The 27,494-nt window shown below is 54.6% G+C and overlaps 10 protein-coding genes and 1 non-coding gene across 11 annotated transcripts; 6 read left to right on the forward strand and 5 right to left on the reverse strand.

The window, feature by feature from the left end:
• Window positions 1-2,396: 2,396 nt before the first annotated feature.
• On the reverse strand, window positions 2,397-2,468 carry BDZ83DRAFT_t177. Its single transcript has one exon. It is a non-coding gene; the product is annotated as a tRNA-Met (tRNA).
• Window positions 2,469-2,811: 343 nt separating this feature from the next.
• Window positions 2,812-3,399, reverse strand: BDZ83DRAFT_625712 (uncharacterized protein; the record flags this gene model as incomplete). The annotated part of the gene is made up of 2 exons (XM_060508508.1): window positions 2,982-3,399; window positions 2,812-2,923 (listed from the first exon to the last, which is right to left on the reverse strand). A coding segment is annotated over exon 1 (182 nt), but the record flags the coding sequence as incomplete, so codon positions are not given.
• A 331-nt stretch (window positions 3,400-3,730) lies between these two features.
• On the reverse strand, window positions 3,731-4,738 carry BDZ83DRAFT_580297 (inositol oxygenase; the record flags this gene model as incomplete). The annotated part of the gene is made up of 2 exons (XM_060505336.1): window positions 3,731-3,787; window positions 3,845-4,738. 2 exons carry the CDS (start codon window positions 4,736-4,738, stop codon window positions 3,731-3,733), a joined length of 951 nt encoding a protein of 316 aa, XP_060363712.1.
• A 786-nt stretch (window positions 4,739-5,524) lies between these two features.
• BDZ83DRAFT_386143 (uncharacterized protein) lies at window positions 5,525-6,756 on the forward strand. Its single transcript, XM_060502744.1, has one exon. The coding sequence runs from the start codon at window positions 5,708-5,710 to the stop codon at window positions 6,437-6,439; it is 732 nt and encodes a 243-aa protein (XP_060363713.1). The 5' UTR covers window positions 5,525-5,707; the 3' UTR covers window positions 6,440-6,756.
• Window positions 6,757-6,944: 188 nt separating this feature from the next.
• BDZ83DRAFT_580269 (uncharacterized protein) lies at window positions 6,945-8,942 on the reverse strand (the record flags this gene model as incomplete). Its single annotated transcript, XM_060505333.1, has 4 exons — window positions 6,945-7,099; window positions 7,214-7,420; window positions 7,574-8,264; window positions 8,337-8,942. The coding sequence occupies 4 exons, from the start codon at window positions 8,940-8,942 to the stop codon at window positions 6,945-6,947; spliced, it is 1,659 nt and encodes a 552-aa protein (XP_060363714.1).
• A 1,151-nt stretch (window positions 8,943-10,093) lies between these two features.
• On the forward strand, window positions 10,094-11,003 carry BDZ83DRAFT_386148 (uncharacterized protein). Its single transcript, XM_060502745.1, has 2 exons — window positions 10,094-10,569; window positions 10,651-11,003. Exons 1-2 carry the CDS (start codon window positions 10,275-10,277, stop codon window positions 10,884-10,886), a joined length of 531 nt encoding a protein of 176 aa, XP_060363715.1. The 5' UTR covers window positions 10,094-10,274; the 3' UTR covers window positions 10,887-11,003.
• Window positions 11,004-11,189: 186 nt separating this feature from the next.
• BDZ83DRAFT_580329 (alpha glucoside transporter) lies at window positions 11,190-13,029 on the forward strand (the record flags this gene model as incomplete). Its single annotated transcript, XM_060505340.1, has 3 exons — window positions 11,190-12,208; window positions 12,282-12,641; window positions 12,711-13,029. 3 exons carry the CDS (start codon window positions 11,190-11,192, stop codon window positions 13,027-13,029), a joined length of 1,698 nt encoding a protein of 565 aa, XP_060363716.1.
• Window positions 13,030-14,666: 1,637 nt separating this feature from the next.
• On the forward strand, window positions 14,667-16,452 carry BDZ83DRAFT_753309 (inner membrane transport protein yfaV; the record flags this gene model as incomplete). The annotated part of the gene is made up of 4 exons (XM_060514335.1): window positions 14,667-14,852; window positions 14,948-15,116; window positions 15,181-15,385; window positions 15,441-16,452. The coding sequence occupies 4 exons, from the start codon at window positions 14,667-14,669 to the stop codon at window positions 16,450-16,452; spliced, it is 1,572 nt and encodes a 523-aa protein (XP_060363717.1).
• Window positions 16,453-17,812: 1,360 nt separating this feature from the next.
• Window positions 17,813-20,542, forward strand: BDZ83DRAFT_793436 (fungal-specific transcription factor domain-containing protein; the record flags this gene model as incomplete). Its single annotated transcript, XM_060515781.1, has 2 exons — window positions 17,813-19,562; window positions 19,618-20,542. The coding sequence occupies exons 1-2, from the start codon at window positions 18,085-18,087 to the stop codon at window positions 20,540-20,542; spliced, it is 2,403 nt and encodes an 800-aa protein (XP_060363718.1). The 5' UTR covers window positions 17,813-18,084.
• Window positions 20,543-20,591: 49 nt separating this feature from the next.
• On the reverse strand, window positions 20,592-21,843 carry BDZ83DRAFT_781011 (NADP-dependent oxidoreductase domain-containing protein; the record flags this gene model as incomplete). The annotated part of the gene is made up of 2 exons (XM_060515539.1): window positions 21,309-21,843; window positions 20,592-21,228 (listed from the first exon to the last, which is right to left on the reverse strand). The coding sequence occupies exons 1-2, from the start codon at window positions 21,641-21,643 to the stop codon at window positions 20,592-20,594; spliced, it is 972 nt and encodes a 323-aa protein (XP_060363719.1). The 5' UTR covers window positions 21,644-21,843.
• A 479-nt stretch (window positions 21,844-22,322) lies between these two features.
• Window positions 22,323-26,121, forward strand: BDZ83DRAFT_580334 (male sterility protein; the record flags this gene model as incomplete). The annotated part of the gene is made up of 3 exons (XM_060505341.1): window positions 22,323-22,971; window positions 23,021-24,408; window positions 24,466-26,121. 3 exons carry the CDS (start codon window positions 22,323-22,325, stop codon window positions 26,119-26,121), a joined length of 3,693 nt encoding a protein of 1,230 aa, XP_060363720.1.
• Window positions 26,122-27,494: the final 1,373 nt, after the last annotated feature.

Raw genomic sequence — 27,494 nt, forward strand, 5'->3', positions numbered from 1 at the left:
ATATTTGGCTTATGCGTATGCCGAGGGCTGTGAGAGTATTATGTGAATAACCCTGGAATCTAAGTCAGCACATGCTCGGTTTGTGAAGTAGCAATCCATATGGAAGTAGGTTACCTAGTCCGCCCAGTATTAATCTCTCTATGACAATCTTGTTCGTTCGACGTAAAAAAAGGAGAGCTTCCAGAAATTCCAACTCTTCAACGGTCGACCCAACCTTTAGATAAGGTAGGAAAACCTGCGCTGGGATATATTGGCCACCGCGCGATTAACCTCAAGAAAGGGAGCACGGTGCTGTCGTTCGGAGATGGACCGTGATCTAGCCTTTTCGGTCGAGCGTTGCGAAACGTAGGAACCTGTTGGATTTTGCGCCGCGAGAGGGAAAGAGAGTCGTTCCTACACCCACTCACGTACCAACCAGATAGCTTTATACCAAGACGGGCGGCACCAAGACGGCGGGTTAGTTTCAATATCTTCGGGCTGAGGAGGGAAGGCAAATGGAGATGGGATGATGTTTGGAACAGTCTGAGTGGGAGTGAGCGTATGTGTAGTTTGACTGCGGTTGGATTTGTGTGTAGGTAGTTCCTGACAGTCGGCCCCGGGTACCAAGCGATCTTTGGGTCCATGGCCGCCTTGGTGGGCGGTTATCACGAGTGTCAGAAAAGCCCGAGGTGGGTAACTCTGAATGCATGTTCGCCTCTACCCGGCCGCCGGAACCAAGGTCCGCTCTCCTGGCTGCTGAGTACAGGCACGCGAGAGGGACACTTCAGACTGAGGTAGGCTGCAAGGCGAGAGGCAATCTGAGGGGAGGTATGGGGGTTCAGGATAGACGGCCGCCACCATGCAGCTCTCGGGCGGCTTTCGGGTTCGTATGACTTCCCGTTGTAATCAAGGGTATATCGGCATCAGAGAAAGAGACAAGCGCGTCTGCTGAGACGGAGGAGTCTCGTTTGGCGGTTGCATGATGATTCATCAGGAAACTGGAAAGCCACTTTCCCTTCGTCAGCTGCGCGTCTCTAAGCGCCGTTGGATATTTCGTGACATTCTCTCTTCTATCGTCAAACCATGCGGCTCAGAGTTGAGAATCCTGTATGATATTCCTTAGCTAGTTGATCCTACGGTTCCTACCCCGGGTTTAGCCAAAAACTGAGAAAGTCGCCACGGCCTAGACCCCATCTTCCTGTGTGGCAACATTGTCTCTGATCAAGCCTCTTCATGTGCTTTCTCCAGCCCATAGTGTCGATTCGTCGAACGCAGCGGTCGTCTTCGGCCGTGTCTTGGCCCTGCGTAAGCAAAGCGTATCTTGCGTTTGGCAGCAAAAAGGTCTGAGCAGTGTGGCTATACCATGTATCAAAAACTCCATCACCTTTCAAAATGTCCAACGCTCGGCCGCCGGCAAGCGGCAAGGTGCATCTGTCGCCCCGCTATGTCCTCTCTCTGTCTGCTCTGCTCTGCCGTGCTTTCGCTTCCCCCACGAACATGCCACCTCTGAAAGGAAGAGAAAAAAAGGCTGAAGCTCGAAGCTAGGCACAGTGCCCCTCCAACCCTCGGCCGGCGCATGTGGCGCGGTTGACGGTCTTGAAAAATTGGCCGTGCGGTTGTATGAGAAGGACGACTGGGGGTAAGAGGATCGAAAACTTTGAAGGATTTCATCTTCTGCCCGAGGATCGAACCAAAACGTCTAAAACGACTTTGTTCGATGGACGGGTAAGCGAATCTTTCTTCCCTTGCCACATTGCTTTCTTACCGAGGACTCAGCCAAGGAGACGTGCGGGTGTCAAATTTGACGTGAACCGTGGTGCTGGTACACGTTAGATGAGCGTTGCAAAGCATTTCGAGAATTCCCGTTTCGCCGTCTTTGGTGTAGCATTTATTTGTGGCGGGTGGGAGTACATATTTGAGATGTTTAGGTCAAGTCAGACCTGTGGCCAAGATGCGCGCGCCTGCAGGATGGTTAATCGCCAAGTCGGCGAACATAAGGCTCAATTCAGACCCAACGACATTCATTGTAGTAAACGAACAGGCAACGCTTGCACCTTTATGAGGTCGGCAAACGGATGTCTTTTGAGTCCGACGAACCTGGTCAAGCGGGTTGGAAAACATGAGATGAACCAATCCGTAAGGGCTGGGGAACGGTCAGTGGTGGTGCAAAAGCCAACGGGCAAAACATAGTGAAGAAACATGGTTCACTCGTGCTCTGAGGCTCTCTGGTCATCAGTTTTACACATTGTCGAATTCGTCCAAGCATAGTCAGTGATGGCCTCATATTTAAATCTTCGAGGAATAAAGAAAGCAACTGGCCTGTTCCATCGAAATGTACCGCCAATACTCAATATAAAGAGAGCGCAAGTGCACCTTGGATCTGGAGTAGGAGAAGACCAAAAAGTCAAAAGTAACGATAGCACAACCTGGTTTCGATCCAGGGACCTCTGGGTTATGAGCCCAGCGCTCTACCCCTGAGCTATTGTGCTTGATTATGGGTATTGATTGATTGAGAGAGCGAGAGCACAAGGTGGTCATTAGGGCTCTGAATTTGTGGACCGTTCTCCGTTGGGTCACGATGTCTACCTCACGGTTTTGTGTGCTTGTGGGTGCGTTTGTGGGTCGTTGGTAAGTGCACGATTTGGCCTCAGGGCTGGAGGAGAAATTTGGCCTCGAATCCTGCCAAGGGATCAAGCAGGTTGGATCGATTGGCCCGTGTGCGGAAAAGAACATCTGCCAATCCTCTGGTGACATTGTTTTGCGTGGGTTGTACAGTTCGAGATGGCCACTACTCCCAAAAACGAGAAAAGTCGTACAGCTTCTTTGGATGGTCCATGTGATGACCCGGGGTAAGGGCAAAGACAGATGCACCGACCGGCTCCGTATGCGGGCCCATCTCTCGGTGATGTGGGCCTCTCTGGCCCGGGTAACCATCGAGCCTCCAGTAAGTAAGGTATCCCGTTACCGACAAGTTGTGATAATGCCCTCATACCATTGGACAGCGGATTCAAGTTGGCTGCCGAATCAGAAGTCTCTTCTTATCTCGATGTGGCGATTTGTAAGCAGTTGTTCAATTGGCGCGCGTGTGCGATGAGAGATACCATGGTCCTGGGTGTTCGGCAAGTAATCCAACACTGAAGTCTTGGTTCAGGTTGACAAACAGCCTGCGTCTTAATGAGCAGAAAACGTATGGTCTCAATATCTCAAGTGACTGCTAGTCAGTGAGATGAAGGTATACTCGATCACGATGATGGATGATCAAATGAAGCTTTGGGGTTGAAAGACGATGAGTTTCGTTTGCTATCTGCGCCGTCAAAGTTTGGTGTGATGAGGTGAGTGAAGCAACCGACTGATTTTGGACGTGGCTGTCATGAAACACACGCAAATTACAAATTGTCATTTCATAAGAAATGAGGTGCTGGCAATACTCGGTGAGACTAAGTGGATCAACAGCGAGGGTATCATCACATGGTCCAGTGCTTTTGCGCTGCATCAATTTCTTCAGAGCGCTAGTCTATCAATGAAATTCTAGACTTCCTGAACCCGAGTACTTTCAGTTGACTCGTCATGGCTTCTTCTGGCCATGGTTTTATCTCATTCGCACACAAAGACCGCTCAGATGTATTCATCAAATATCCCAGTTAAAACGCCATGCCTCTGGCGACATGAACACATGTCCCAGGGCGTGTATGCCAAAAAGTTCCCCATCTCATTTCGTACCCGTCGTAACATGACTATTGAAAGGGCGTATCTACCACTTGATGACCTTGCTGGGGAAGTACTCGTCGATGAGCTCCATGTAGTAGGGCTGTCGCATTGTTAGCTTTATCATCAGGTTTAAGTGGAGTGAGAGTAAGAAACATACCTTGAGCTCCTCGACGGTGGGGGCGTCATCGGACTTGCTGTACAAGTCATAGGGGTTGAAGGCAAGGACAGCCTTGAGAAGGTCCTCGTCACCCTCCTTCATGAACTCGCGGTAGGCGCCCTCGCGGTGCCAGGGGTAGAAGGAGTGGTAACGGATCATGGCGAGAGCCTCACGGGGAAGCTTGGACTGCTCCTTGCAGACGGTGTACATGTACTCGTCGTGACCCCAAGAGATCATCAGGTTCTCGATACCACAACCGGGCTCGTAGATGCCGTTCTTGGTGCTGTAGACGGGATGGGTGTTGTCAGGGTTGCCCTCAAAGGTGGTGGGGAGGACAATACGGTTGTCAAAGGCGCATCCGACGGGGAAGGTGTCACCGACGACATCCCACTGGCCCTCGGCTCCGTAGAAGAAGAGGAGCTTGCCGAGATCGTGGATCAGGCCGGTAAGCTGCATCCAGCGGGGCTTGCCGTCACGGCGCATGGCCTCGGCGGTCTGGAGCAAGTGCTGGATCTGAGAGAGCTCGGTGTCGGGGTCCGAGTTGTCGATGAGGGTGTTGAGCTTCTCCATGGCCTCCCAGATGGTCATCTCATCGCGGCAGGGGATCTTGCCAGTAAGGTCGATGGCAAACTTCTTGCGGGCAGCGAGGTTGTACTCGACGGTCTGCTTCTCATGCTGCTCCTTGTAAAAGGTCTTGACGCGGTCGCAGGCATCCTCGTACTGGCGGAAAGCAGTCTTGTCCTTCTCTGAGTCGAACTTGGACTCGCCCTCGTAGTCGTTCTGCGCCTTGTTGTACTGGTCCTTGAGGATGTTGACCTCCTCGACGAAGTCGGTGGTCTCCTCGAGGGCGTGTCCGTCGGTGCGGACGTAAGGGGTGGCGACAGCAGCAGCCATTGTGACGGTAGTTTGAGAAGTCGAAAAGTTGAAGAGTTTGGTGCAGAAGGTCAAAAAAAGATTACAGCTCGATATGAAGAAAGAGTCGATATATGATGGTCTTTCAATGGGGGTATCACTCGAAATGCTGAAGACTGGTTTGATGATGAACAAAATGAGGGAGAGGTAGGTATCTGGAGATAGTCTTTAAATATGTTGTTGAAGACAAGATCACAGAAGATGAAGATTACGAAGGGCGAGAAGAGTAACGGAGGAGTAGGACGGGAAAAAACTCGGACATGGCGAGGTACCTGGTCTTGCCCGCCAGACGCAATATTCGGGCCAGGTACCTCGTCATGGCAGCACCGGGTATCCGTACTGGTGTGGGCAAAAGGCTAACTTGGACAAGCAGCCCGAGTTGACGTTTTTGCCGTGAAGGGTCGTCATCTGCATGGCCCTTGTCTTGCCCGTGCAGAACTATGCCCCGCGGAGAGTGGTTATGATCCAGATGGAGCAGGAAAGACGGGGCGAGATTTCAGATCTGTGGAGAGGCCCTGGAGAGTTGCGACGTTGCGACGAAGAAAGGCGAGCCCGGCGAGGGGATTCCAAGTTTTGCGCAGTTGGAAGAGGAGAAAATCGCCGAATTCTTGCTGGAAGAGGACCCACCCAATTCTGTTAATGGACCCACTCTTCACTCGCTGGGACAGAAGCAGCCAGAATTTCCGGTCACATGATCTCACATGACTCTGGGGTTCCGCGACTAATCCCAATTTGGACAGAACGGAGACTCGTGCAAGTCGCTGAAATTTCCAAAACTTTTGACCTCTCGTCAACTCTCGACAATAAGGGCAAAGAATCCCGAGATCCACGACTGCCATCCTTGTTAGTCGCAAACGCTTGAACGCTTCTTCCACACCTTCAATCCCGCTTCGCCCATTCTCCAGACCTCCACGACTCCACGCCAACCGCATTCCGGGATGGCCAGAATCGATGCAATGTGACGGCGCCCTTGCGTCTCTGCCAATCTTGGGTTCTTTTCTGCGGCAAAGCTTAATCGCTTGTCCCCCGGTCCACCCCTCCACGACCCTACGAGACCTTCTAGCCCCGCCGCCTTCATCATGGGATTTGCAGACTATTTTTGATTATTCCCTCTTTTGGCACTTGGCTGCCACGCAGACCTCGACGCCCCCTGCCAACGCCAACCAACGCCATTCCCGCTCAATGCAGGACATCTCCATCCCCGCGGATTCCTCTCCTCTTTTCAGTAATGGCTTCCTACTGATTGGATATAGAACACTTGCCGGAGGGGGACATCCCAGTGGTCCCTTGCCCAGACCTTACCAGACCTCTCCCCTCATCGTCACCCGGTGTCCGTCCCGGCCTTCTCCCGAGATTCTTGGCTTCGGAGCCTTCGATTCGCCCAAAACGAACACATCTGACATCAATCTTCGTCACAGCTTCGGGGCCTCCTTCCCAATGTCGTCCCTGACGGTAATCCAGGGCGAGCTTGGCCAAGACCTGCTGGCTTCCCCACGCCTCCCAAACAACCCCGCGGGATCTGGATGGTCCCTACGTGTTCCAATGTGCCACGGCAGCTGTCAGTTTCAAGCTCAGACCAGCCGGCATTACACGACGATGCTCATCTATTCGTATATGGGCGCCATGTGGATGGAACGCCGTGTGCGTCGTGTGCGGGGAGCCCGTGAGCATCACCATCTTTGAAATCAGACACTCTCGAGATCAGGTTGGCCAGCGATAACCCGCGGACAATGAGGGACCAAGGAGATGGAATCGCGAAATATGTCCGATTGCTTTCAGCCTGCATCGCATGCTATACTACTGTTCCAGCCAGCCAAGCCAGGCCAGCCAATTCCTGCCGCTACAAACACGGCATCATCACGCTCCTACACTATCGAGTCGGGTATCCACAGATTGTAAACCAAGCGAAATCCAAGTCCGGGGGACGTATCCAGTCCTGTCCGGTTCAGTTCAGTCCAGCCCCATGCACCAAGTCTATCGTGATCCATTCCAATCCTAGTGAGAGGCGATCTCTCTCTCGTGTCTCGCCAGCAGTCATTATCGTGATCCAATGAAAGAGTCTTTCATCAAACATCTTCTCGGCGACTGGCTTGCCGCCAGTTCAGTTCGCCTACGCATGTCTCTGAACCCCGCCTCTGCCAACCTCTGCGGTCTGGGGTAGGCGGAGTGGGCGGTCACCCTGTGCTCCTCAATCCTCGCTCATTGCCTCCCCGTCCATCCAACCCCATGCGTGCATCAGCTGATCCCGCACCGCTGTCGTGGGTCTTGCGTGGGCCTTTTCGGTGATGCTGAGCATCTTCAGCAAAGCTTCTTGGTCATGTTTGGTGTCGAACCGATCACCGGCTGGAAAAGGTCCAAGTCAGTCTACTGTTCGGAACGTTCGAGTTATCAAGGCTACAGAAACAGGCAAAAAGCAACGAAAGAAGGAGCAAGTGGAAACAAAAAAGCAAAACTTACCGATGGCTATACCCATACACGCCGTGAACATGGCTGGCGGTGACCATTGGTTACACATGCCAATTCCACAAAGACTCCGCAGGAGATCCTGAATCTGCTGGGTCAACCTTTTCTCCGCGGCCTTACGACCGCCGCCGACTCGTGGTATGCTCGGATTGAACAGCACGAGGTACATTTCGGCGAGAATGTGGTGTTGAACGGCAATGACTATCAAGGAGTTGTTAGTAAGCGGTTACTCAAGATGAGGATTGCCATGAGCCAGCCTTTCGGATCGTCGGGTATCTGAGATACTCTCCGTGTCCGGAAGCAATTCCGAGATCAGGCCAGATCAGACCGGGACCAGACCAGGGTTATACTCACTATGACACGCCTTCTGGTACCATACTTCGGGAAAAGCCTCCTCATCTGTCCTCTCTCGGAAGAAGATGGGAGTGTACGAAGGCGGTAGCGCGTTCTTCCATTCTCTGTTTGCCATTTCCAGTTGGCCCCATTGCAGCACCGACCCCGCCTCGGACCCGAAGCAGAAGTTAAGAACATCGGCGCAGTGGACAATGGCACGATTCGCCCAGACAAAGTCGTCGGCCGGGGTGGTGGATCGGTCGACAATGGCATGACCGAGGTTCATTCGGACCACTTGCTGGTTGATGACGGCGCTGTAGATCTCCTGCCTCAGTCCTGCCCAAAAGCATGCGGCCGTCAAAGTTCCCGGCATAAGGAAACGGTCTCCGGCGTTGACAAAGGCGTGAATTCCGAGCAGGTGGCCGTGCGTGTCCTGGCCTAGGGTGTTTACATCGATTTCTTCCAGCACGCGGAGTATGATTGTTGCAGCAAACAAGTTCTCGTCCGACACTGTTCCTGCGTGGTCCAGCAGCGGGATCAAGTAATTGAGGCACTGCTCGTGGTACCGGTTCGACGCCAGCGAGTCGTATGCGCTCGTCAAGCTGAGATGCCTCGAGGCAAGGGCGAAGATGGCGTTGAGCAAGATGGGACACGAGCCGGCACGCTGCGGTACTTCGACCTCGAAATGTCTGGAGGGATCACACGCATCGAGCTGGTGCTCCGGTTAGTTTGGTTTCTTCGCCGGTTCAAAAAAGCAAGCCAGCCCGCAGCTTTTTCAACATACCCAGAATCCAAGTTTGTCCACGTAATGACGGAACAGCGTGGCTTCTTTTCGCCCTTGGATGGGCCATATCGGTCGATCGGTGTATATGCCGTCCAACGGCGGCAACATGGACTGCACGGGCGGCAGACTCACGACGGAGCCAGAATGTTCGCGATGGCTCCCGTGCTGGCTGTGGTTGTCGGCGCCGGGCGTGCTCAACGATATTCGATGCGGAGGTTGGACAGGCTCGTCCACCACGTCAGCGCCATCAACAACGCTTTTGGCGCCGGGTCGGCTCTCGTCGCCAGGCAAAGGCCAGCTCGCCGCCTTTGCGGCGTATATTGACGGCCGGCGCTGATCGTCTGAGACTGTCGAGTCTACGACTGTAGCCGTCCCCGGTGAGGTGGAGGCAACTTCAGTTGCGGCTTCTGTTCCTACTTCGTCAATGTCCGGCGCCGAGTCGTGTACGGACTCATTGCTGTCGAGGTCCTCACCGAGCTCGACACCGCGAGTCTCGTCGATGAACTTGAGCTTCTTTGGCGGCGCAGGCCACTTGTGGCTCTCTCTGAATACGGCGTGTTTGGGTGCGCGAAACTTGTAACCCTTCTTGCACTCGCGCCCCGTCATCAAGCACCGCCCGCAGATGGGCAGCACGCGATCACATCGCAGGTGCTGCTCGCGACACTGCTCGCTGCACGGATCAAACACAGTCAGCAAGCTCGTTCTCGATCATGATATCTCTGTCAAACTTTGCGGCTCTCTCCCACCGGCTAACTCTCCACAGCTGCCTCTTTTCTCACAGAGCAAGTTCAGAGCCATCGCAACGGACTTCCTCACTCTTCCTCAGCGGGAGAACAGCAACCGACAACGACGACAACGACGACAACGACGACAACGACGACCTTGAGCCTTCTTCACCTTGCCGTCACCGGCGAGAGCTTCATTGCCTTCATCTCTCGCCGAAATCTGCTCGGCACCCTGCGCTCAAGGTGAGCGGCGCCGCCGTCCGTGTCGCCGTCGGTGCGAATGGCCTCCAAAGTTGACGCCTCCAGAACAGGTGTTTTTCCCCGAGAGGCCCGCCCCTCCTCGGGTGGATCAACAGAGTCTCACTCACCAGGTCGTGGCACTTAGCGAATCAGGCGCTTCGGGAGACGGCATGGCACTTGTGCCACTTGCAATTCTTTCCGAGCCCCCAGTTGAGGCTGCAATGAAATGATTGAAACCCGGGGAAGATGGAGAAGATCTGGGGGAGCCCCTCGATTTTTGAGCAGATCTGAAATTGAATTGAAGCTTGAGTCCGGGGCGACGACCAGTGACGTGTGTGGGGATGCGAGTTGGTCAGCAGCACATCCGACGACACCTCTCCACTCACGACACACGCACACGGCACACACACTCAGTTTTGGAGGGAGTCAGGGTCCCCTTTTTTTAACCAGTTCAGACTCTGCCAGTTTCTGGGCACTTCAGGCCAGTCTCAAAAGGCCAGCAGACGCCGATGGCCGAGCCACTCCGACGGTTCCCAGCGCTCTCTCTTTTTCGCTATCGGTACCCAACATACCGTGTCATGCCAACAAGCAAGTTGGCGCAGATACTTGAAGACTCTTGTTGGCTCTTCTGGGCTCTTGGATTCAATTGTTCCCGGGCCTCTGGTTCTTCAGCAAAGTCGAACGAGTTTCTCAATGGTTTTCTTTTCATTCGCCCGCCCTTCCCTCCCACGTTACCGGCGCCAACTCTATCTTCGTTTCTCACCCTCACTACGCCGTACTCACGCACCTGAAGGCTGAACCTGGACTTTTCTTCCCCGCCCTCCTGGGCTGCAGCAGCCATGGACTTCTTCCCGATGGCTTGGGTCTGCACGCAACCAACGATTCAACGGCCGCTCAGCTGACCATTTCGACACCACCAACATGGCGACGCTCAAACTTCCCCCGCACGCTAGAGTTGGCCCAGACAAACTCAATGGCAGCAAAGGGTTCCCATCTCCGTCCCAACCTGACGGCCTGGCAGATTTCGAACGCACCCTGTCATGACACAGAAACACGCCAACCCCCCTTGGGCGGCACCCCGACGACAGAAATGTCACGTCGCTTTACCTTATCGCGCCCAAGTCCCAAATTACCCCAGCATCTGCCATCAAAAGATGAACGGGTACCCCTCGCCGACGAGAACCAATCTGCCCAATGGCTAGCTCCCTTTTCTGCTCTTCCATGCCTCCAAGGCGTCCAAAGGCCCCTTGCGAGTTGCGACGGCTTCGGTAACTTTGACCAGTCCCCTGGTCTTCTCGGCACAGGATTCTCCTCATCCTTCCATTAGCTGACGACTGGTCTATCGGAAGATTGCCCTTGTTTATTTGACCACAAAAAAAGAGGACGCGCGATACCGAACGGAACAAATCAAATCAAACAACCAGACATGTTCAATGTCCCGGCCCCAGTCTTTCGCACTTCGTCAAAAAATTCGAGCCCTTTCTTTTGTGGGTTTTCCCATCGAAGCCGTAGGCCCGTAGCCATTGTCCCACACAATCCAGGACCGTTCGTTCCCGTCGCGCGCGAATATTTTGTTGTTATATAACGTCCGGCGATTCCCCCCAATCTCCACCTCTTGACGATCTCCTCTTCAGCAAGCAGCATCTCTCAGCGCGGCCGCTTTCTCAGAGCTCTTTTTCTCACCACATCCGCTCAACGCCAGCCTTGGCAACGCTCAACGACCCCTCGTTGTGCGCGCAATCTCCCCTTTGCAGCACGAGATAGTGTGTGCATCGCCGCAGAACCTCGAGAGAATTCGGTTTCTCCTTGAGAACATTCATCAACAACAACAACAACAACTCCACCACGCCACGCAACGTGACGCAACTCTCCCCGCAGCCCATTCACGATGGAGTCCAAATCGGCGCACGACGATGTGGTCGCCGCTCCAGACCGCGTCTCGGCCGAGATCGGCGATCACCACTCGGCCAAGCTCGCCAGCAACTTTGTCCAGAACGCCAAAGCGGCCACGGATAAGGAGCACAAGATGACTCTGATGCAGGGCATTAAGCTCTACCCCAAGGCCATTGCCTGGAGTGTGCTCATCTCCACCTGCATCGCTATGGAGGGCTACGACATCAGTCTCGTCAGCAACTTTTACGCTTTTCCGCAATTCAACCAAAAGTACGGCGTCCTCACCGCCGACGGATCCTACCAGGTCCCTGCGCCGTGGCAAGCCGGCCTCAGCAACGGTGCCACCGTTGGCGAGATCATCGGTCTCTTCATCAACGGATGGGTCTCGGAACGCTTCGGCTACAGGTGGACCGTCATCACATGTCTTTTGCTTGTCGCCGCCTTCACCACAATCTTCTTCACCGCGCAAAACGTCCAGACTCTGCTCGCCGCCGAGATTCTCTGCGGTATCCCATGGGGTGTCTTCCAGACGCTGTGCATCACTTATGCCTCCGAGGTCTGCCCCGTCGCCCTGCGCGGCTACTTGACGACCTATGTCAACTTTTGCTGGGGTATGGGCCAGGAGATTGGTATCGGCGTCATCGTGTCCATGCTCGACCGCCAGGACGAGTGGGCATATCGCATTCCCTATGCCTTGCAGTGGATGTGGCCAGTGCCTTTGGCGATTGGCATTTACTTTGCGCCCGAGTCGCCCTGGTGGCTGGTACGCAAGGGCAAGATTGACGAGGCCAAGAAGTCGCTGTTGCGCTTGACGAGCAGAGACAAGGAGACTGATTTCGACGCCGATGAGACGGTCGCCATGATGGTACACACCAACTCGATTGAGGAGAAGATTACGGAGGGCGCATCCTACCTGGACTGCTTCAAGGGTGTCGACCTGCGCCGCACCGAGATCGTGTGCATGGTTTGGGCCATTCAGAACCTCAGCGGCAACTCCTTCTCCAACTACTCTACGTAAGTCTCTGGCATTGTGCATTCTTAATGCTTGGGTTGTAAAGGCACCAGACTAACATGATGATGCACGCAGATACTTCCTCAAGCAGGCCGGTCTCTCCACCAGAAACTCGTACAACTTTGCGCTCGGCCAGTACGCCATCAATATGGTCGGTGTCTTTGGCGCGTGGTTTCTCATGTCGTGGGGCATCGGCCGTCGCACGCTGTATCTCTATGGCCTCTGCGGTCTTTGCAGCATGCTTATGATCCTCGGCTTCCTGGGCCTCGTGCCGTCCGAACACCGCGACCAGGGCGCGCTCGCGACGGGCAGCATCATGATGGTCTGGGCTCTCTTCTACCAGCTTACCGTCGGCACCGTATGCTACTCGCTCGTCAGTGAACTGCCGTCGCGTCGCCTGCAGATCAAGACTGTCGTCCTTGGCCGCAACCTTTAGTAAGTTTCCATCGCACATGTTTTCGCTCTCTGAATCGGGAACAAATGCTAACCGCGTCACCCCCACAGCAACATCGTCGGAATCATCAACAACGTCCTCACGCCGTACATGCTCAACCCCAGCGCGTGGAACTGGCAAAACTACACGGGCTTCTTCTGGGGCGGCATCTGCTTCCTCTGCTGCGTGTACACCTATTTCCGCGTCCCCGAGCCCCGCGGCCGCACCTACGCCGAGCTGGACAAGCTGTTTGAGCACAAGATTGCCGCGCGCAAGTTCGAGGGCACTACCGTCGACGTGTTTGAGGAGGGTGCCGTCGACGAGAAGGCGATGAATAACTACCACCAGCAGATTCGCGTCTCGCACTCTGAGAAGGATGTGCAGGTATAGAGTGCTGATGGTGGAGGGTATTGCTATTGTCTCTGGCTGGCGATGTGTGCTGTGTGCTGCACCGAGCGCCGAGCGGGAAGAGAGACTTGACTATGGAAATGATGGACGTAAGAACGTAATGCTGTAATGCATGTATTTAATTCCGACGAAGTATATGAATCTATAACGAAATTGTTAATCCACTTCCACTTACTCTCCTACGCGTGCATGACCTTGACTGTATGACCTGAACCCGCAGAGATGATGCGACTGTCAGCACCCTGTCGACTATCTCCAAAGTCCGTCAGCCCCCGCATCACACTTTCCCCGCACGAGAATTGAGTGTGACGGCCGTAGCTGTCGTACGAATGGGGGTGGTTGAGGTTGACGCGGGAGAAGACGGGAGGATTCTAGTCGAAGAGGGGAGAGGAGGGGATTGCGCCCAGGGAGATCGTCTTCGGGGGATTTGGGGATTAAGCATTCCCCGTCGCGATGGCTGGTTGGCTGGGTTTATTCTCCGCAGCCTCCAACTGCCGGATGTCTGTTTTTTCTTTCGTATCTGTGTCTGTGTGGTTTGCGTGGTAAAGGGCGAAGCTTTTTCGAGAGACATGGGCTGGAGATTGACGTGGACGGAGGGTTGACAAGTCCGTTAGTTCATCCTCTCTGTCGGAACCGCACGGATGCCATCAGCTTTCCATGTCACAGTGTGACTTGACGATAACCGATAACCTAGGTCATGTTGAGATCAATCTACCATGTCCCTTCCCTTCTTCAAGATGGCAAGGGTAGTACCGGGAGAACAAGCAACGAGGCTAGAGACAAGTCCGTCAAGCTAGAGAACAGCCACCAGAAGAGCGCAAACCAAAGTGGGTACAAATCCGTCGTGTCCATATTCTTACATGACAGATGCCAGCAACATTCGACTAAAAGTGGTTCCCTCCCCTTTGGTCTTTGGTGCGTGTTTGGAAATCCGTCAGAATCTTGACGGATAAACACATCCACCAGCCAGCATATGCAAAACTTCTCTCACGGCTTCAAACCACTATCCACTGCACTTAATCTACGTAGTCCATTGGGTTCACAAATCCACAGCGGCCGGGTCTCCGCGATTGCGGGGACCCCACACAGCCATCACGGGCTCGAGGGGGAAGCTACAAGGTACCACGGGCGAGATAGGCAGAGACAGAGACCGAGGGAGAGAGAATGGGCCGGGCCAAGAGGCCAGAGGTGGTAGTAGTGTCGTGGAGTAGTGCGGCTTTCCTGGGAGGATCCAACACCGTGGTTGTGCCAAGTCTGTACCTGGTTGTCTCTTTCGGGTTTGTACGCTTGTGTGTTTCTTGGAGCCTCCATTTACCTTTAGCTACCTAGCCTTGACTACCTTACCTTACTCCTCCCTCGTAGTCGTCCGAGGCATACATATGAGCGTATATCTCGAGATCATTGCTTCAACTTTTGCTACTTCTTCTTTCCTCTCTTCTTTAGGCCAGAAGCATCCCCTTTTTCTTCCCTCCCTCCCTCCTCCTCCTCTACATCCCTCTAACTTCATTTCTCTTCTCTAAAGTGTTAAGTGTATCATATCGCAAACCGCCGACGGCAACGGCTACAACCGGAACAAAGCAGCCCGGAAAAGAAAAAGACTTCTGACATAGTCCGTCAAAATGTCCACAACAGACAAGCCCGAAATCTCGTTTGTCGACGACAGGGAAGACGACGCCCGGTCCGACTCAGAGAAGGCGCCCGTGGTGCGCATAATCGACGATGTGCGCGTTCTTGGGCTCAGCGAGGACGATGCCGAGTTTTATGCCAATTTCACGCCGGAGCAGCGCAAGAAGACGATTCGCAAGGTATTTTTGATTATTTCATACCCTAGCATCTTCTAGCAACAGCATGGTGATGGCTTCGAAACGGAAGTAAGATTGGTGGCTAACGACAAGAAAAGATCGACGTTCGCTTGGTGCCGATGCTTGCGGTTCTCTATCTCATCTCCCATCTCGACCGCGCCAACATTGGCAACGCCAAGATTGAAGGTCTGGCCGAGGACCTGAAGCTTAGCGGTGTGCAGTGGAACATTGCTCTCAGTCTCTTCTTCGTTCCCTATGTCCTGCTTGGTATGTTTCACCCCCTTCCATTCAGACTACACCGGTTTACTTCAAGTTACTAACCCCTATGTAGAGGTCCCTAGCAACATCATCCTCAAAAAGTTCAACCGTCCATCCGTATACCTCGGCACTCTCGTAACAATATGGGGCGTCATCATGACCTGCCACGGCGTCGTGAAGAACTTTGCCGGCCTTCTCAGCGTCCGTCTTCTCCTTGGCGTCTTTGAAGCCGGCTTCTACCCTGGTGCCGTGTACCTCTGCACCTTCTGGTACTTGCCGTGAGTAACTCATTGACTCTTCCTCAAAAGGCTCTCCACTAATAACTTCAAACAGTCGCGACCTGGCAGCCCGCATCGCCTGGTTCTACTGCACATCCGCCCTCTCCGGCGCCTTCTCAGGCCTCCTCGCCGCCGCAATCGCAAAGATGGACGGCGTAGGCGGCTACGAGGGCTGGCGCTGGATCTTCATCCTCGAGGGCATCTTCACCGTCGGTCTCGGCATCGCCACCTTCTTCCTCCTCATCGACCGCCCCTCCCTCAGCGGAAAATGGCTCACGCCTGAAGAAATCCGCTTCCTCGAGATCCAGCACTTCATCAAGCAGGGCGGGCGCTTCCAGGACGAGAAGCAGGAGGACAAGTTCAAGTGGCACGATCTCAAGGCCGTCGTTACGAACTGGAGGCTGTATATGCAGGCGTGGGCGCTCCTCGCCACCTCGGCGTGTTCTTACGGTACCAAGTTTACGCTGCCGACCATCACGAAGGCCATGGGCTTCAACAACACCGCCGCGCAGCTCATGACGGTCCCACCGTACTTTTGCGGCGCTGCCTCGGCCATCTTCTTCGCACGCTTGTCAGACAGGTTCTACTGGCGCATGCCCTTCGTCGCGATCCCCATGGGTCTCATCACCATCGGCTACGGCGTCATCATCTCCTTCAAGGGTGACCTCTCTGGTAACATTGCGGGCGCCATGGTCGGCGTTATCATCACCTGCATGGGTATCTACCCCATCCAGCCTGCGGGTTCCTCCTGGGCGGCGAACAACCTCGCCCCTGCCTCCCGCCGCGCCATCGGTGTGGCGTTCAACATCTGCGTGGGCAATATTGGTGGTATCATTGGCAGCTACATGTACCTCGACAACGAGAAGCCCAAATATTATACCGGTTTCGGTCTGTCGCTGGCATTTGGCGGCAGCGGTTTGATCGTTGCGCTGCTGTTGGAGTGGAGCTACAAGTGGGGGAATGATAGGAAGGCCAAGATGTCCGAGGAGGAGATTCGGGCCAAGTACACGGAGCAGCAGCTTATGGATATGGGCGACAAGAGCCCTCACTTCAAGTACACTCTGTAAGAGCTGTGCGAGGATGGTCTAGGATAGGTGGACGATGGATAGTAAAAACCGAGCCTCGGTGGCCGGTTGTTGGCTGTGGAGGAAATGTTGGGTGAGACGCGAGGATGTTCTTGACACTTTTTATGTTTCCCGAGTAAATAGCGATTGTTGATGCCGATAATGAACAGCAATCCTTTCTGGCCCCAATATTCTATCTCTGATATACTAGTTGGCTGCGAATTGCATGTTGCAAGTCACATGAACTCCACAGAAACCTGACCAAGAGTTTGTGTTAGAAGAAATGATGTAGAACATGATGCCTATCTAGAGAATCGAACTATAAAAACCGCCCATACTTGGTGGTTTGGAAATACTCGGTAATCACTTGCAGCTCCTTGTAACAGGAAGAATCAGGTAACAAAAGACGGCACAAATGGAAGACTTCTCTTCAAGTGCAAAATGTCAGTGAGTTGAATCGTCATTACAAGTATCTGAGTATCATTTTGATACTTGTGGATTTTAACATGTTAGTTGCTTCCATCCTACTGATATGAGGCTATGTTCGTCGCGTTGAATCATCACCGAGAAACCGATTTGATGTCGTTATCAGTTAATGGTCGAGTGAAATGGCTGTTTACATGGATTCATCTCTCTTGGCGGTCACTGCGTGCATCGGCATCAGATCACACCTGAACCGTGTAGTCCCCAAGTGCCCAGCATGTGCCTGCCAAGCTACATGAGCAATCTCCAGCTGCTACGTCTCTTCAGTCTGATGTCCAACGACTGACTCGCTCGTGGCGCATGTCGAGACACTCCGATAGAATCCCTGACTCTTGAGAGTTGCCAGCCTCTTTGCCGGCAATGATCGGTTGTAAGGAGGTATCGTGATGGACTGCAAACCTCATGCAGGTGTTTTCTTGGAAATCGGAAGGCGTGCCGAACAAGTTAGATGCGGAAACTCAACAAGTGATACTGACCGTTTGAGAATGCTACTTACTCATCCGCTCTGTTAACTGTTACATCACATTCATAATTGCTGCATGGCGTCTGCTGATGACGGGGAAACTCGGGCTCTCCCCCATCCTCTGGTCCCTCTCCCCTAGGAATCCTAAGAATCCGCCTCGGTGTCGGATCTAGCAGTACCCCGGGTCACCCCGGATCTATCGCATACCCACGAACCGAGCACGCAGCAACTATCAAGTCAACAAACGAGGAAGACTATGTGCCCCCTAGTGCTTCCCCCGCAGCAAAGATGAGGAGGAAGCGGGGGAAAAGACACCCTTGTCCCTGGTCGTCGTAGCGGCCCCCGCCTCCCCCCAAGTCAGAAACTCTCGTCTTTCCCCAGACAAATCCCCTCCGTTTTCCGTCGATTTGCGCCCAAGTTTCCTGTCCCATCTCTCTTCCTTCTTTTCCGACTTTCCACCCATCCTCGAGGCTCAAACGCTTTCCCGCCCTGCCCCAAGGTAACCCGCCCATTCACTGTGCGCAACGCGCGGGCGTAACCGCGTGCGTGCGTGCGTTTTCGTCGCTCCACTGGGGTACTGCGCATAAGCAGACAACTCAGAAAAGCAAAAAGGCCAAGATAACAGGAAAAGGAGAGCAGAGGGAGTGGACCCTTGCAAAAGTCCGTCGCGTCGCGTTTGCCTCCCGGCCATGGATGCCCCGGAGTACCGCCGTCCTCTCCCCGGCCCGGGAAGTCCGGCTCCCGATGGCCGTCACTCCTCATCGGCCGCTTCAGCCGCCGCAGCCAGCAGTCCCCGTGGAGACTCGCGGAAAAGAAGCTTCAGCTCCGCCGCCGATCAGCACTCGCCTCTCTCCGATGAGCTGGCCGGGACTGGGTCCTCGTCCTCCGCCGCCGCCGCCGCCGCCGCAGCGAATCGCCGCAAATTGCAGAAAGTCAGCCGCGCGTGCGACTTTTGCAAGCAGCGTAAGGCGAGGTGCAGCGGGACTATTCCATGCGACAAGTGCACCAGAAAGGGCCTCACGTGCGTCTACGATGCAAAATACTCCCGCGGTCGGCCCCCGACGCCTCCGCCTCCAGCCGTTTGGTCTACCGGTTCCAACGCCGTGTCCGGATCCGAGGAGCCGCCTGTTGTCATGTACCGGACCACTGAGGAAGGAGGGGGAGAACACGCCACTGCACCGGCCGCGCCATCGCGTTCGCTGAGAGGACATGTACGCGAGAGCCAGGGCCCAGCGTCGCGGGCCTCGCCCGAGCTCGGTATGGCTGAGATCCAGGGCCAGATCTTCGACCCAACGTCGGGTGTGACCTTCTTGCACAGGGCATGGAAGCGGCTCTCGAAACACGAGAGTAACATCGTCCCGGACGAGCTCAATGCCTCGACCGAGAGCCAGCCACTCATGCTGGCTGGTGATAAGCCGCTGCCCCCTGTGACTGACGAGGATGTGGCCAACTTGTCGCTTCCGGATTCCAGAGAGATTCAGGATCTGCTGGCACTGTACTTTGATGTGTCCATCGCGACCTATCGTGTTCTGCACCGACCTTCCGTCGAGGCATGGCTGAGGACCATGATTAACAACCTCCGCCACGGAAAAGCTGTCTGGCAAGACATTGGTCGGGGTAAAGCCTCTATCGTTCTCACAGCGCTCGCCATTGCCACCGCTCACAACGAAAAGTCCAAGGGGTTTCACTCACCAGAAGGCGAGGCTCTATCCCTGGCTCGTAGTGACCAACTCTTTTGCGTCGCACTGCAGCTCACAGAGCGTGAGACGGGGCTCCCTCGGCTAGAATCAGCTCAGTCACGGTTGATCCAGGTTCTCTACCTCCTGACCACGTCGCGTATGAACCGCGCCTGGTACACCTTTGGAAACGCGCTTCAGATCATATCTGCGCTGGGTATGCACAGAAAAGCGGCCAAGAAGCGACACTTAACACCGGGCAACTCGGACTATATCCAGGCGCAGTGTCGTATGCGGACGTTCTGGACCAGCTACGTACTAGACAAGTACCTCGGCGTCATATTCGGCCGTCCACGCCACTTCCACGATGATGACATTGACCAAGACTACCCGGATAGGATCGACGACGAGGATATGACTGCACAGGGGCCCATTGAGAGATCGGAGGAACATTCAGACTGTCACATTGACGCGCTGATATTCCATGCCAAGTAAGTCGGCCCCATGTCTGATCACACTCTCTACCTTGATACTGACATGTGATAGGATTGCGCAAATCATCGGAAACACATCGAGAGAAGTCTACTCAATAAAAGCAATCTCAGAACAAGAACGCGTCGCCGCCGCACACCGCCTTAGCAAGAAGATTCACGAATGGCGCGCCAGTCTCCCGCCTCACCTCGGATCGATCCGTCCCTCCATGCTGATCCCAAGCTTCCGCCGCCAAGCAACGGTCCTCAAGCTAGCCTACTCCCATGCCATCATGCACGCGAACCGCCTCTTTCTCCTGGGCAACTTGAGTTCCGGCAGCGAGACACAGATCTTAGAGTGCATCGGCGCAGCGAGGACGGTGCTCGAGACAGTAGACGGCATGGCTGCTGAGGGGCCCATCTTCCACGCCTTTTGGTGGACGCAGTACGTTACGTTTTGCGCTCTGCTGGTCACATATGTATGGGATATCCAGCAGAAGAGGCGAGGCATCACACTCGAGGGTGAGGGAAAGGCAAAGCATACGAAGCTTATGGATCTGGCTGAGCGGTGCCAGACGCATCTTGCGCACGCCACGGCGTCCAATTCACCGAGCCGTCGATACGCCATCATTCTTGAGGAATTCAGGACAGAAGGGCTTGGCCAGATGTCACGGCAAACTGCGGTGGCTTCACAGGCGCCCCGGACTTCTGCACCTCGACTAGCTGCGCCATCTGCAGATGCCCACGTGCCGCCTCCACAGGCGAGTGGAGGAAACGGAGGAGCGTCGATGGCGGCGGACGGATTCGACTTTAACCATGCGTATGCTGCCGAGTCTGGCACCGTTGATCTGATGGACCAGGGTGATGCAGGGTTCCTTGGATCGAACTTGCTCGATGAGTGGCAGACGACCGATTGGCTAGACCTCGACTCTTCTGCTTTCGGCCCATACCTGGACATTGATTCAAATCCGTTGGCTTGGATGCCGGATATAGGAGGTTAGGTTTGAAGGCTTAAATACAGTCTATAACATTTGCATTGATCTATGTATTCTAAATGGTGAACTTTGTCAAGTTTTCAGGACCCGTCTCCTGTGCTACCCGCTTGACTTCCTCCTCTCCCAACTCCTGGAAGATATCGAAACCCCATCTCGTCTGCCAGTTAAACCTCTTGTTCCTCTCCAGCCCGTTCAATTGCGCAAACGCATCCGCGGGCAACTCCTGCACCTTGAAGTTGGACTCTATCCGGCTGGGTGTAACACTCTTGGGCAGAACAACAGTGCCGCGCTGCACACCCCAAGAAGCAAGCAACTGGCCGCCGTCAATGCCGAGCTTCTTGCCCAGCTCACCCACGAGAGGGTCGTCTACCGTCCTCGGCTCACCCGTCTGGTTGTTGCCCAGAGGCGAGTAGGCGGCCAGCTGGATGCCCTTTGACTTGCAGAACTCGAGCAGATCCGGCTGTTGGAGGTACGGGTGCGCCTCGATCTGATTTACGGCGGGCACCGTCTTGGTCTTTGTGAGGAGGTCCTCGATGCGCTGCTTGGTGAAGTTGGAGACGCCAATGGCGCGGACCTTGCCGCTTTGGACCAGCTTCTCCATGGCTGCCCACGTTTCCGCGGGGTCAATGTCGGCCAGCTCAAAGACGCCGTTGGAGTCAATGGGGAACCACTTATCCGACGGCTTGAATGCTCTACAAACCCGGTAAGTATATGCATCATTGTGTATTTCTTACATAAAAGGAGGCACAAATGAGCGAAGAATGAGACTTACACTGGCCAGTGCATCAGGAACAAATCGAGGTAATCCGTCCCGAGGTCCTTGAGCGTCTTGTCAACACCAGACTCAACATCTTCGGGGGCGTGCTTGGTGTTCCACAGCTTTCCCGTAACAAAGATCTCTGAGCGAGGCACGCCACTCTTGCGAATGCCCTCACCAACTTCCGCCTCGTTGCGGTAGATGGCGGCGCAGTCGATGTGGCGGTAGCCGGAGCGCAGGGCGGTCTCAACAGCGCGCTCAACCTCGTGAGGTCCAGCTTGCCAGGTGCCAAATCCCACTGCAGGGATCTTTGCGCCGGTGTTGAGAGTGAAGTGTGTTGTAAGAGGCATCTTGAGAGAGAGTCTTGGTGTATGTGCAGGGATCAATGGCGTTTATCCGTGGCTGGTATGAATGCAATTGTTGAACTCTACACAACTCAAGCTGCAAGTATCAAATGATGTGCCCAAAACAGGTGACTTGATGGAAAGATCAAGCAGATAATAAATCGGTTTCAGCCACTCTGCCATTGTCACCACGAGCAAGACTTGTGGCTCCCCAAAGACTCCATCACCACCAAGTCCGTAGTCGTGGTTGAAACCGACGGATTCTTTTCCTACAACCTAGCGACACCCTAGTCGAATCCGGCCAAACCTGTCGGCGGAGCCCTCGAAATCCGCCCAACAACCCCAGCAATGAGCGGGGAAACGGATTCATGCCTCCCCCACCAACGGAGACCCTCCTCCAGGTTTCTGTCCCGCCTCGATCGCCACAAGCGTGGTCCACTCGGAAGAGCGTCAGGCAGGGTATCAGCATGGCGGATGTTGAGGAATTCACATCACCGGCGTCGGAATAATGACGGTCTTGCCTGGGCCGCGGAGCCGTTCTCCATCTCTCAAAAGGGTGGCACATGAACCACTCATCAAGCCATCCACAACCTCAAAAGCAGGGTGGTCATCGATTCATCATCATCAGGAATCCGGAGAACACTCATCGTCGACTTTGGATGAACCGCCTGCAACATCATCCACCATGAGTCCCCCCTCAGTATACGGTCCCACGAGCGCGGCGCTCCCGAGCTCCAGCTTGGACGCAAACCTCATCGTTGACACTGCCACCGTGCAGGACCTGGACAATGACGATTCCACTCTCAAGACTGTGGACGAGCTGGTCCGCCGGCGCGCCCGGTCGAATCCCGACCAAGTCATTGTGTCTTACCCTTCGTCGGGTATCACATATGTTGACTACACGATGAGGCAGCTCGACGTGTTTGCCTACCGTGTTGCAAAGTTCTATGAGCAGCGCATCCCTAGCCGCCTCAACTCAGATGAGAAGCCAACAACTGTGGCCGTTCTTGGCCCTTCCAACTTTGACTATCTCGTCACCATGCTGGCCTTGACCAAGCTTGGACACACAACGCTCTTCTTGTCAACAAGAATCTCACAGGAGGCAATTGAGTCTCTCATCAGCGTTACAGGTGCCAAGTTCTTGTTGGCTGACAAGAGGTACCTCGAGACGGCCGAGGGAGCCAAGCAGACTCTGCCTCACCTCGATGTCCTTGAGATTGCCGGCCAGTCAACTTTTGACTTCCCCATCGAAGTCCACGCTGATACCCGTTTGGACTATGGCCGTGACCTCTCAGTTGAGACTAACAACCTGATCTACATCATTCACTCAAGTGGTAAGTTGGATGCCATGTATTGCCTCTTGAGCACCACTGACCGTCATAGGCTCCACTGGCTTGCCCAAGCCCATTTACCAGACGCAAAAGTCGGCCATTCACAACTACTCCAGCAGCATGAACATGAAGGCATTCATCACACTGCCTCTGTACCACAACCACGGAATCTGCAATTTGTACCGCGCCATTTACTGCGGAAAGCCCATCCATCTGTACAACGCGGACCTCCCGTTGACCAGAGAGCATCTCACAAGCATCATGCGCAAGCACAACTTTGAGATCTTTTATGGCGTTCCCTACGCGCTGAAGCTCCTCGCAGAGACCGACGAGGGCATGGACCTGCTTCGCCAGCTCAAGATCGTCATGTACGGCGGGTCCGCCTGTCCCGACGACCTCGGGGACACCCTCGTCAATAACGGTGTCAACCTCGTCGGCCACTACGGAGCGACTGAGGTCGGTCAGCTCATGACGTCCTTTCGCCCTCCCAATGACAAGGTCTGGAACTACGTCCGCGAGCACGAGAAGCTCGCGCCGTACCTCAAGTGGATTCCTCGCGGCCCGAACCTGTTTGAGTGCTGCGTCCTGCCCGGCTGGCCTGCCAAGGTGGCCACGAACCAGGAGGATGGATCATACTGCACAAAGGATCTGTTCGAGCCTCACCCGACGATTCCCAAGGCGTGGAAGTACATTGCCAGACTTGACGACACCATTGCGCTCGTCAACGGCGAGAAGTTCAACCCTGTCCACATGGAGGGCACGATCCGCTCCAACAAGAACATCACCGAGTGCGTCATCTTCGGTGTCGGCCGCCCATCTCTCGGTGCCCTCGTCGTTCCAGCTGCGGCGCTGGCTGGCAAGAGCAATGATGAGATTCTTGAGATTGTTTGGCCCGTCGTTGAGAGCGCGAGCAAGTCCGTTGAGGCTTATGCCCGTGTCTCCAAGAACATGATCAAGCTTCTCCCTTATGACTGCGAGTACCCCAGGACCGACAAGGGCAGCGTCATCCGCCAGGCCTTCTACAAGCGGTACGCCAAGGATATTGATGAGGTTTATGACAACGCGGACGCGGCCAGCGGCGACTTGAAGAAGTTCAGCGTTCCCGAGCTGCAAGACTTCATCCGTCAGGGCCTCGTCCAGACTCTTTCAAAGAAGGTCCAGCTGGATGATGATACCGACTTCTTCTCACTTGGCCTTGATTCCTTGCAGGCTATCCAGATGCGTTCCGACATCCTGAGGACAGTCGACATTGGCGACAACAAGCTCGGCCAGACTGTTGTTTTCGACCACCCGTCGATCAACAAGTTGAGCGCCTACCTTTACAGTCTTGGTACTGGAAAGGGTGTTCAGGCCGATGTTCCCATCGAGAGCGAGATGCAAGAGCTTATTGACAAGTACGGCAACTTTGGTCCTATTGAGTCGGCTCCTAGATCCTCTGTTGTAAGTCAACACCCCAAGCAACAAATCTCTAGCATCTCCTTACTAACCTCTTCATAGGCCGTCACCGGCGCAACTGGCTCCCTCGGAGCCCACATCGTCGCCAAGCTTGCCGCCGACCCGACCATCAAGACCATCTACTGCTTCACCCGTGCAAGCTCTGACGCCGACGCAGCCCGCCGCGTCAAGAGCTCCCTCATCCAGCGCAGACTCTACCACGCGCTGCCCGCATCCTCCCGCAGAAAGCTCGTCGCGCTGTCCACTGACCTCGCCGACGCCAAGCTCGGACTTACCGAGGACTTGTACCGCCAGGTCAAGCAGGATCTCCGCCTCGTCATCCACGCCGCCTGGTCCGTCAACTTCAACATGCGCCTCTCGAGTTTCGCAAAGGGTAACATCGCCGGCGTTAACCACCTCATCGCCCTCTGTAAGTCCGCCGGCGACGTCGAGACCGGAGCTTCGTCCCCCGCCGCGTTCAACTTCTGCTCTTCCGTCAGCACTGTCGCGCGCGCCACGACGATTCCCGTCCCCGAGTCCGTCCCCGATCTCGAGTGGGCCCAGGGTATGGGATACGCCCAGTCCAAGGTCGTCGCCGAGCACCTCTGCGCCAAGGCGACCAAGGCCGGAATCAAGTCCCGTGTCCTGCGCATCGGCCAGATCGTTGCAGACACCCAACACGGCGTCTGGAACGCAACGGAAGCCATCCCCCTCATGCTCCAGACAGCCATCACCGTCGGCGCCCTTCCCAAGCTCCAAGAGACACCCTCATGGTTGCCCGTGGACACCGTCGCGCAGGGCGTCATCGACATCTCCCTCTCCGACGCAGACGGCGTCTTCACCAACGTCGCGAACCCCAAGATGTTCAGCTGGACCGACGATCTTCTCCCCGCACTCAAGGCCGCTGGTCTCGAGTTCGAAGAGGTCGAGCCCAAGGAGTGGATCCGTCGCCTGCGCGCCTCGAACCCGGATCCCGCCGCCAACCCGCCCATCAAGCTCGTCGACTTCTTCGCGTCAAAGTACGACAAGGACGAGTTCGCGCCGTCCAAGACGTATGTCACCGATAACGCCTGCTCCCTCTCACCCGCGCTCGCTCAGGCGCCAGTGTTGGATCAGAAGTTGGTCGACAACTTTGTCAGGTACTTCAAGGCCAACCACTGGGCCAAGAAGAACCAGGGTTCAGCCAAGACGGTCATAATGGTTGCGGGCCCTTGTGGCAGCGGAAAGTCTACCCTGGCTACCTCTCTGGCCTCCTCGCTCAAGGCACCCTTCATCGAGGGCGACTCCCTGCACTCCAAGGCGTCTATCGAGAAGATGGGCGGCAACGTCGCCTTGACCGACGAGGATCGGTCTCTATGGCTTGGCCGCATCGGTAAGAGAGCGTCTGAAGCCCTCAGTGATCTGGGCTATGACTCTGTCGTCGTCAGCTGCTCAGCTCTGAGGAAGTCGTATCGCGATACCCTTCGAAGTATCTTTGCAGAGCAGGAGGGCGTCAAGGTTGTCTTTCTCGACCTCCAGGCCAGCCCTGAGACGCTGGTTAAGAGGATGAATGAGCGCAAAGGCCATTACATGCTGGCGAGCATGGTCGAGGGACAGGTTGAGGTATATGAGGCCGCCGGTGTCGCGGAGTTGGATGTCCTCCCCGTCGAGGCTGAGGGCACATCGGAAGAGGTGTTTGAAGAGGCCAAGTGGTTACTTGAACAGATTGGACTGAACTGAATTGTTGCTAGATAAAGCATTTTAAGGGCATATTATTGGCGTTGAGGATAATGGGTGCTAGGGTACATGTAGTCATGAGAATTTCTTTATGCATTTGAATAACAAATTTGGTATAATCTCAGATTTCCTCCTGTCGCATCTAGTTGCCCTTCCCTTGTCTTTGATCGTGACGTTCAATCAGTCAGTCGTAAGCGCATCATCTAATTTTTTGCTACAGCATAATCGCCATCCTCCTCGATCCCGGTGCATGACCACTCTCGAGTTGTCGTTCCTGTCTTCTGAACCGTTGACGGTGTATGTGAAATACGCTGATGCGCCGATACACGAATGGATCTTTTCATTCAGTCTCCCATGCGGCGTGTTCCAAAGTAATTGCCCCTTGCCAATGGAGGGGCAATCTGAGCAGCCCATCCCCGTGGGACAGATCCAATGTCGGAGCTGTGTACAGTGGTGACAGAGGTACAGCCCTTGACTGCTTACGTCCTTGAGAATGAGGAAGAGGAAGTTGTTGAGTTTCTTGTCGCTTGTCCTTAGTTTTGGAAGGGTACCTTGGGATAGGAGACCATAAAGAGATTTGCAGGTGAGTGCCAGGCACATTGCGGACTCCGTGGGGAGGTGCGAGGCTATTTCGAGCATGATGTCGGGTATTTGCCGAAGCAGAATCGGTAGATCGGCCAAGCAGAGTTTCCGCGTCCCTGAGGGCGTTTCTATTGGCGTGATGTCTGACATTGTGACAACACCTGCGCGTGCTTGTGGAAAGTTCACGGTGAGCAGTAAACACCCTTGCTTGTGACGGAATACGAGGTCGTGGGGATGGCCGTTATGAGCCTTCAGGCACGGCCGTTGAAGGAGTCGACTTCTGGAACGATTGGGTCTGTGGCTCTTTGTCGATGATGGCGTGTCATGACCAAATGCTTTGACTCGAACAGCGGCTAGGACTAGGCCAGAACGCACTTAGAGGGTCAAAGTTTTGCGGCTACCATCTCTTCGGGACAAGACACAAAGGCCATCGGAAATGAACAGTCTAGTCGCAATCTCGACTGGAGATTTTTGTAAGACGCGTTCTGAAGGCTCAAGTCGCGCTGCTTTCTAGACACGTGAGACGTGTCTGTCCTCCTATCACCACCATGATATTCTAGTTTCGAGGGCCTCCCTTTCTTCGATTTTCCTCTTCTTGTACCAATCTCCTATCACAGTAATCATTGTTTTCTCTCACATAGATCGCTCTTTGTCTTCTGAACATCTTGTAGTCATTTTGAGTTCACAACATTTGACAGTGGATTGCTGCATCCGCGATTGAGATTTGTGTCCAGGTGCAATCGCCTGATCATCTCCACCTCAAATATAAATGGAAATCTTCGTCAACTATCCTT

This window comes from Colletotrichum acutatum (assembly GCF_030867785.1).
Source record: "Colletotrichum acutatum strain CBS 112980 chromosome Unknown BDZ83scaffold_62, whole genome shotgun sequence".
NCBI classification, from domain to species: Eukaryota; Fungi; Ascomycota; class Sordariomycetes; order Glomerellales; family Glomerellaceae; genus Colletotrichum; species Colletotrichum acutatum.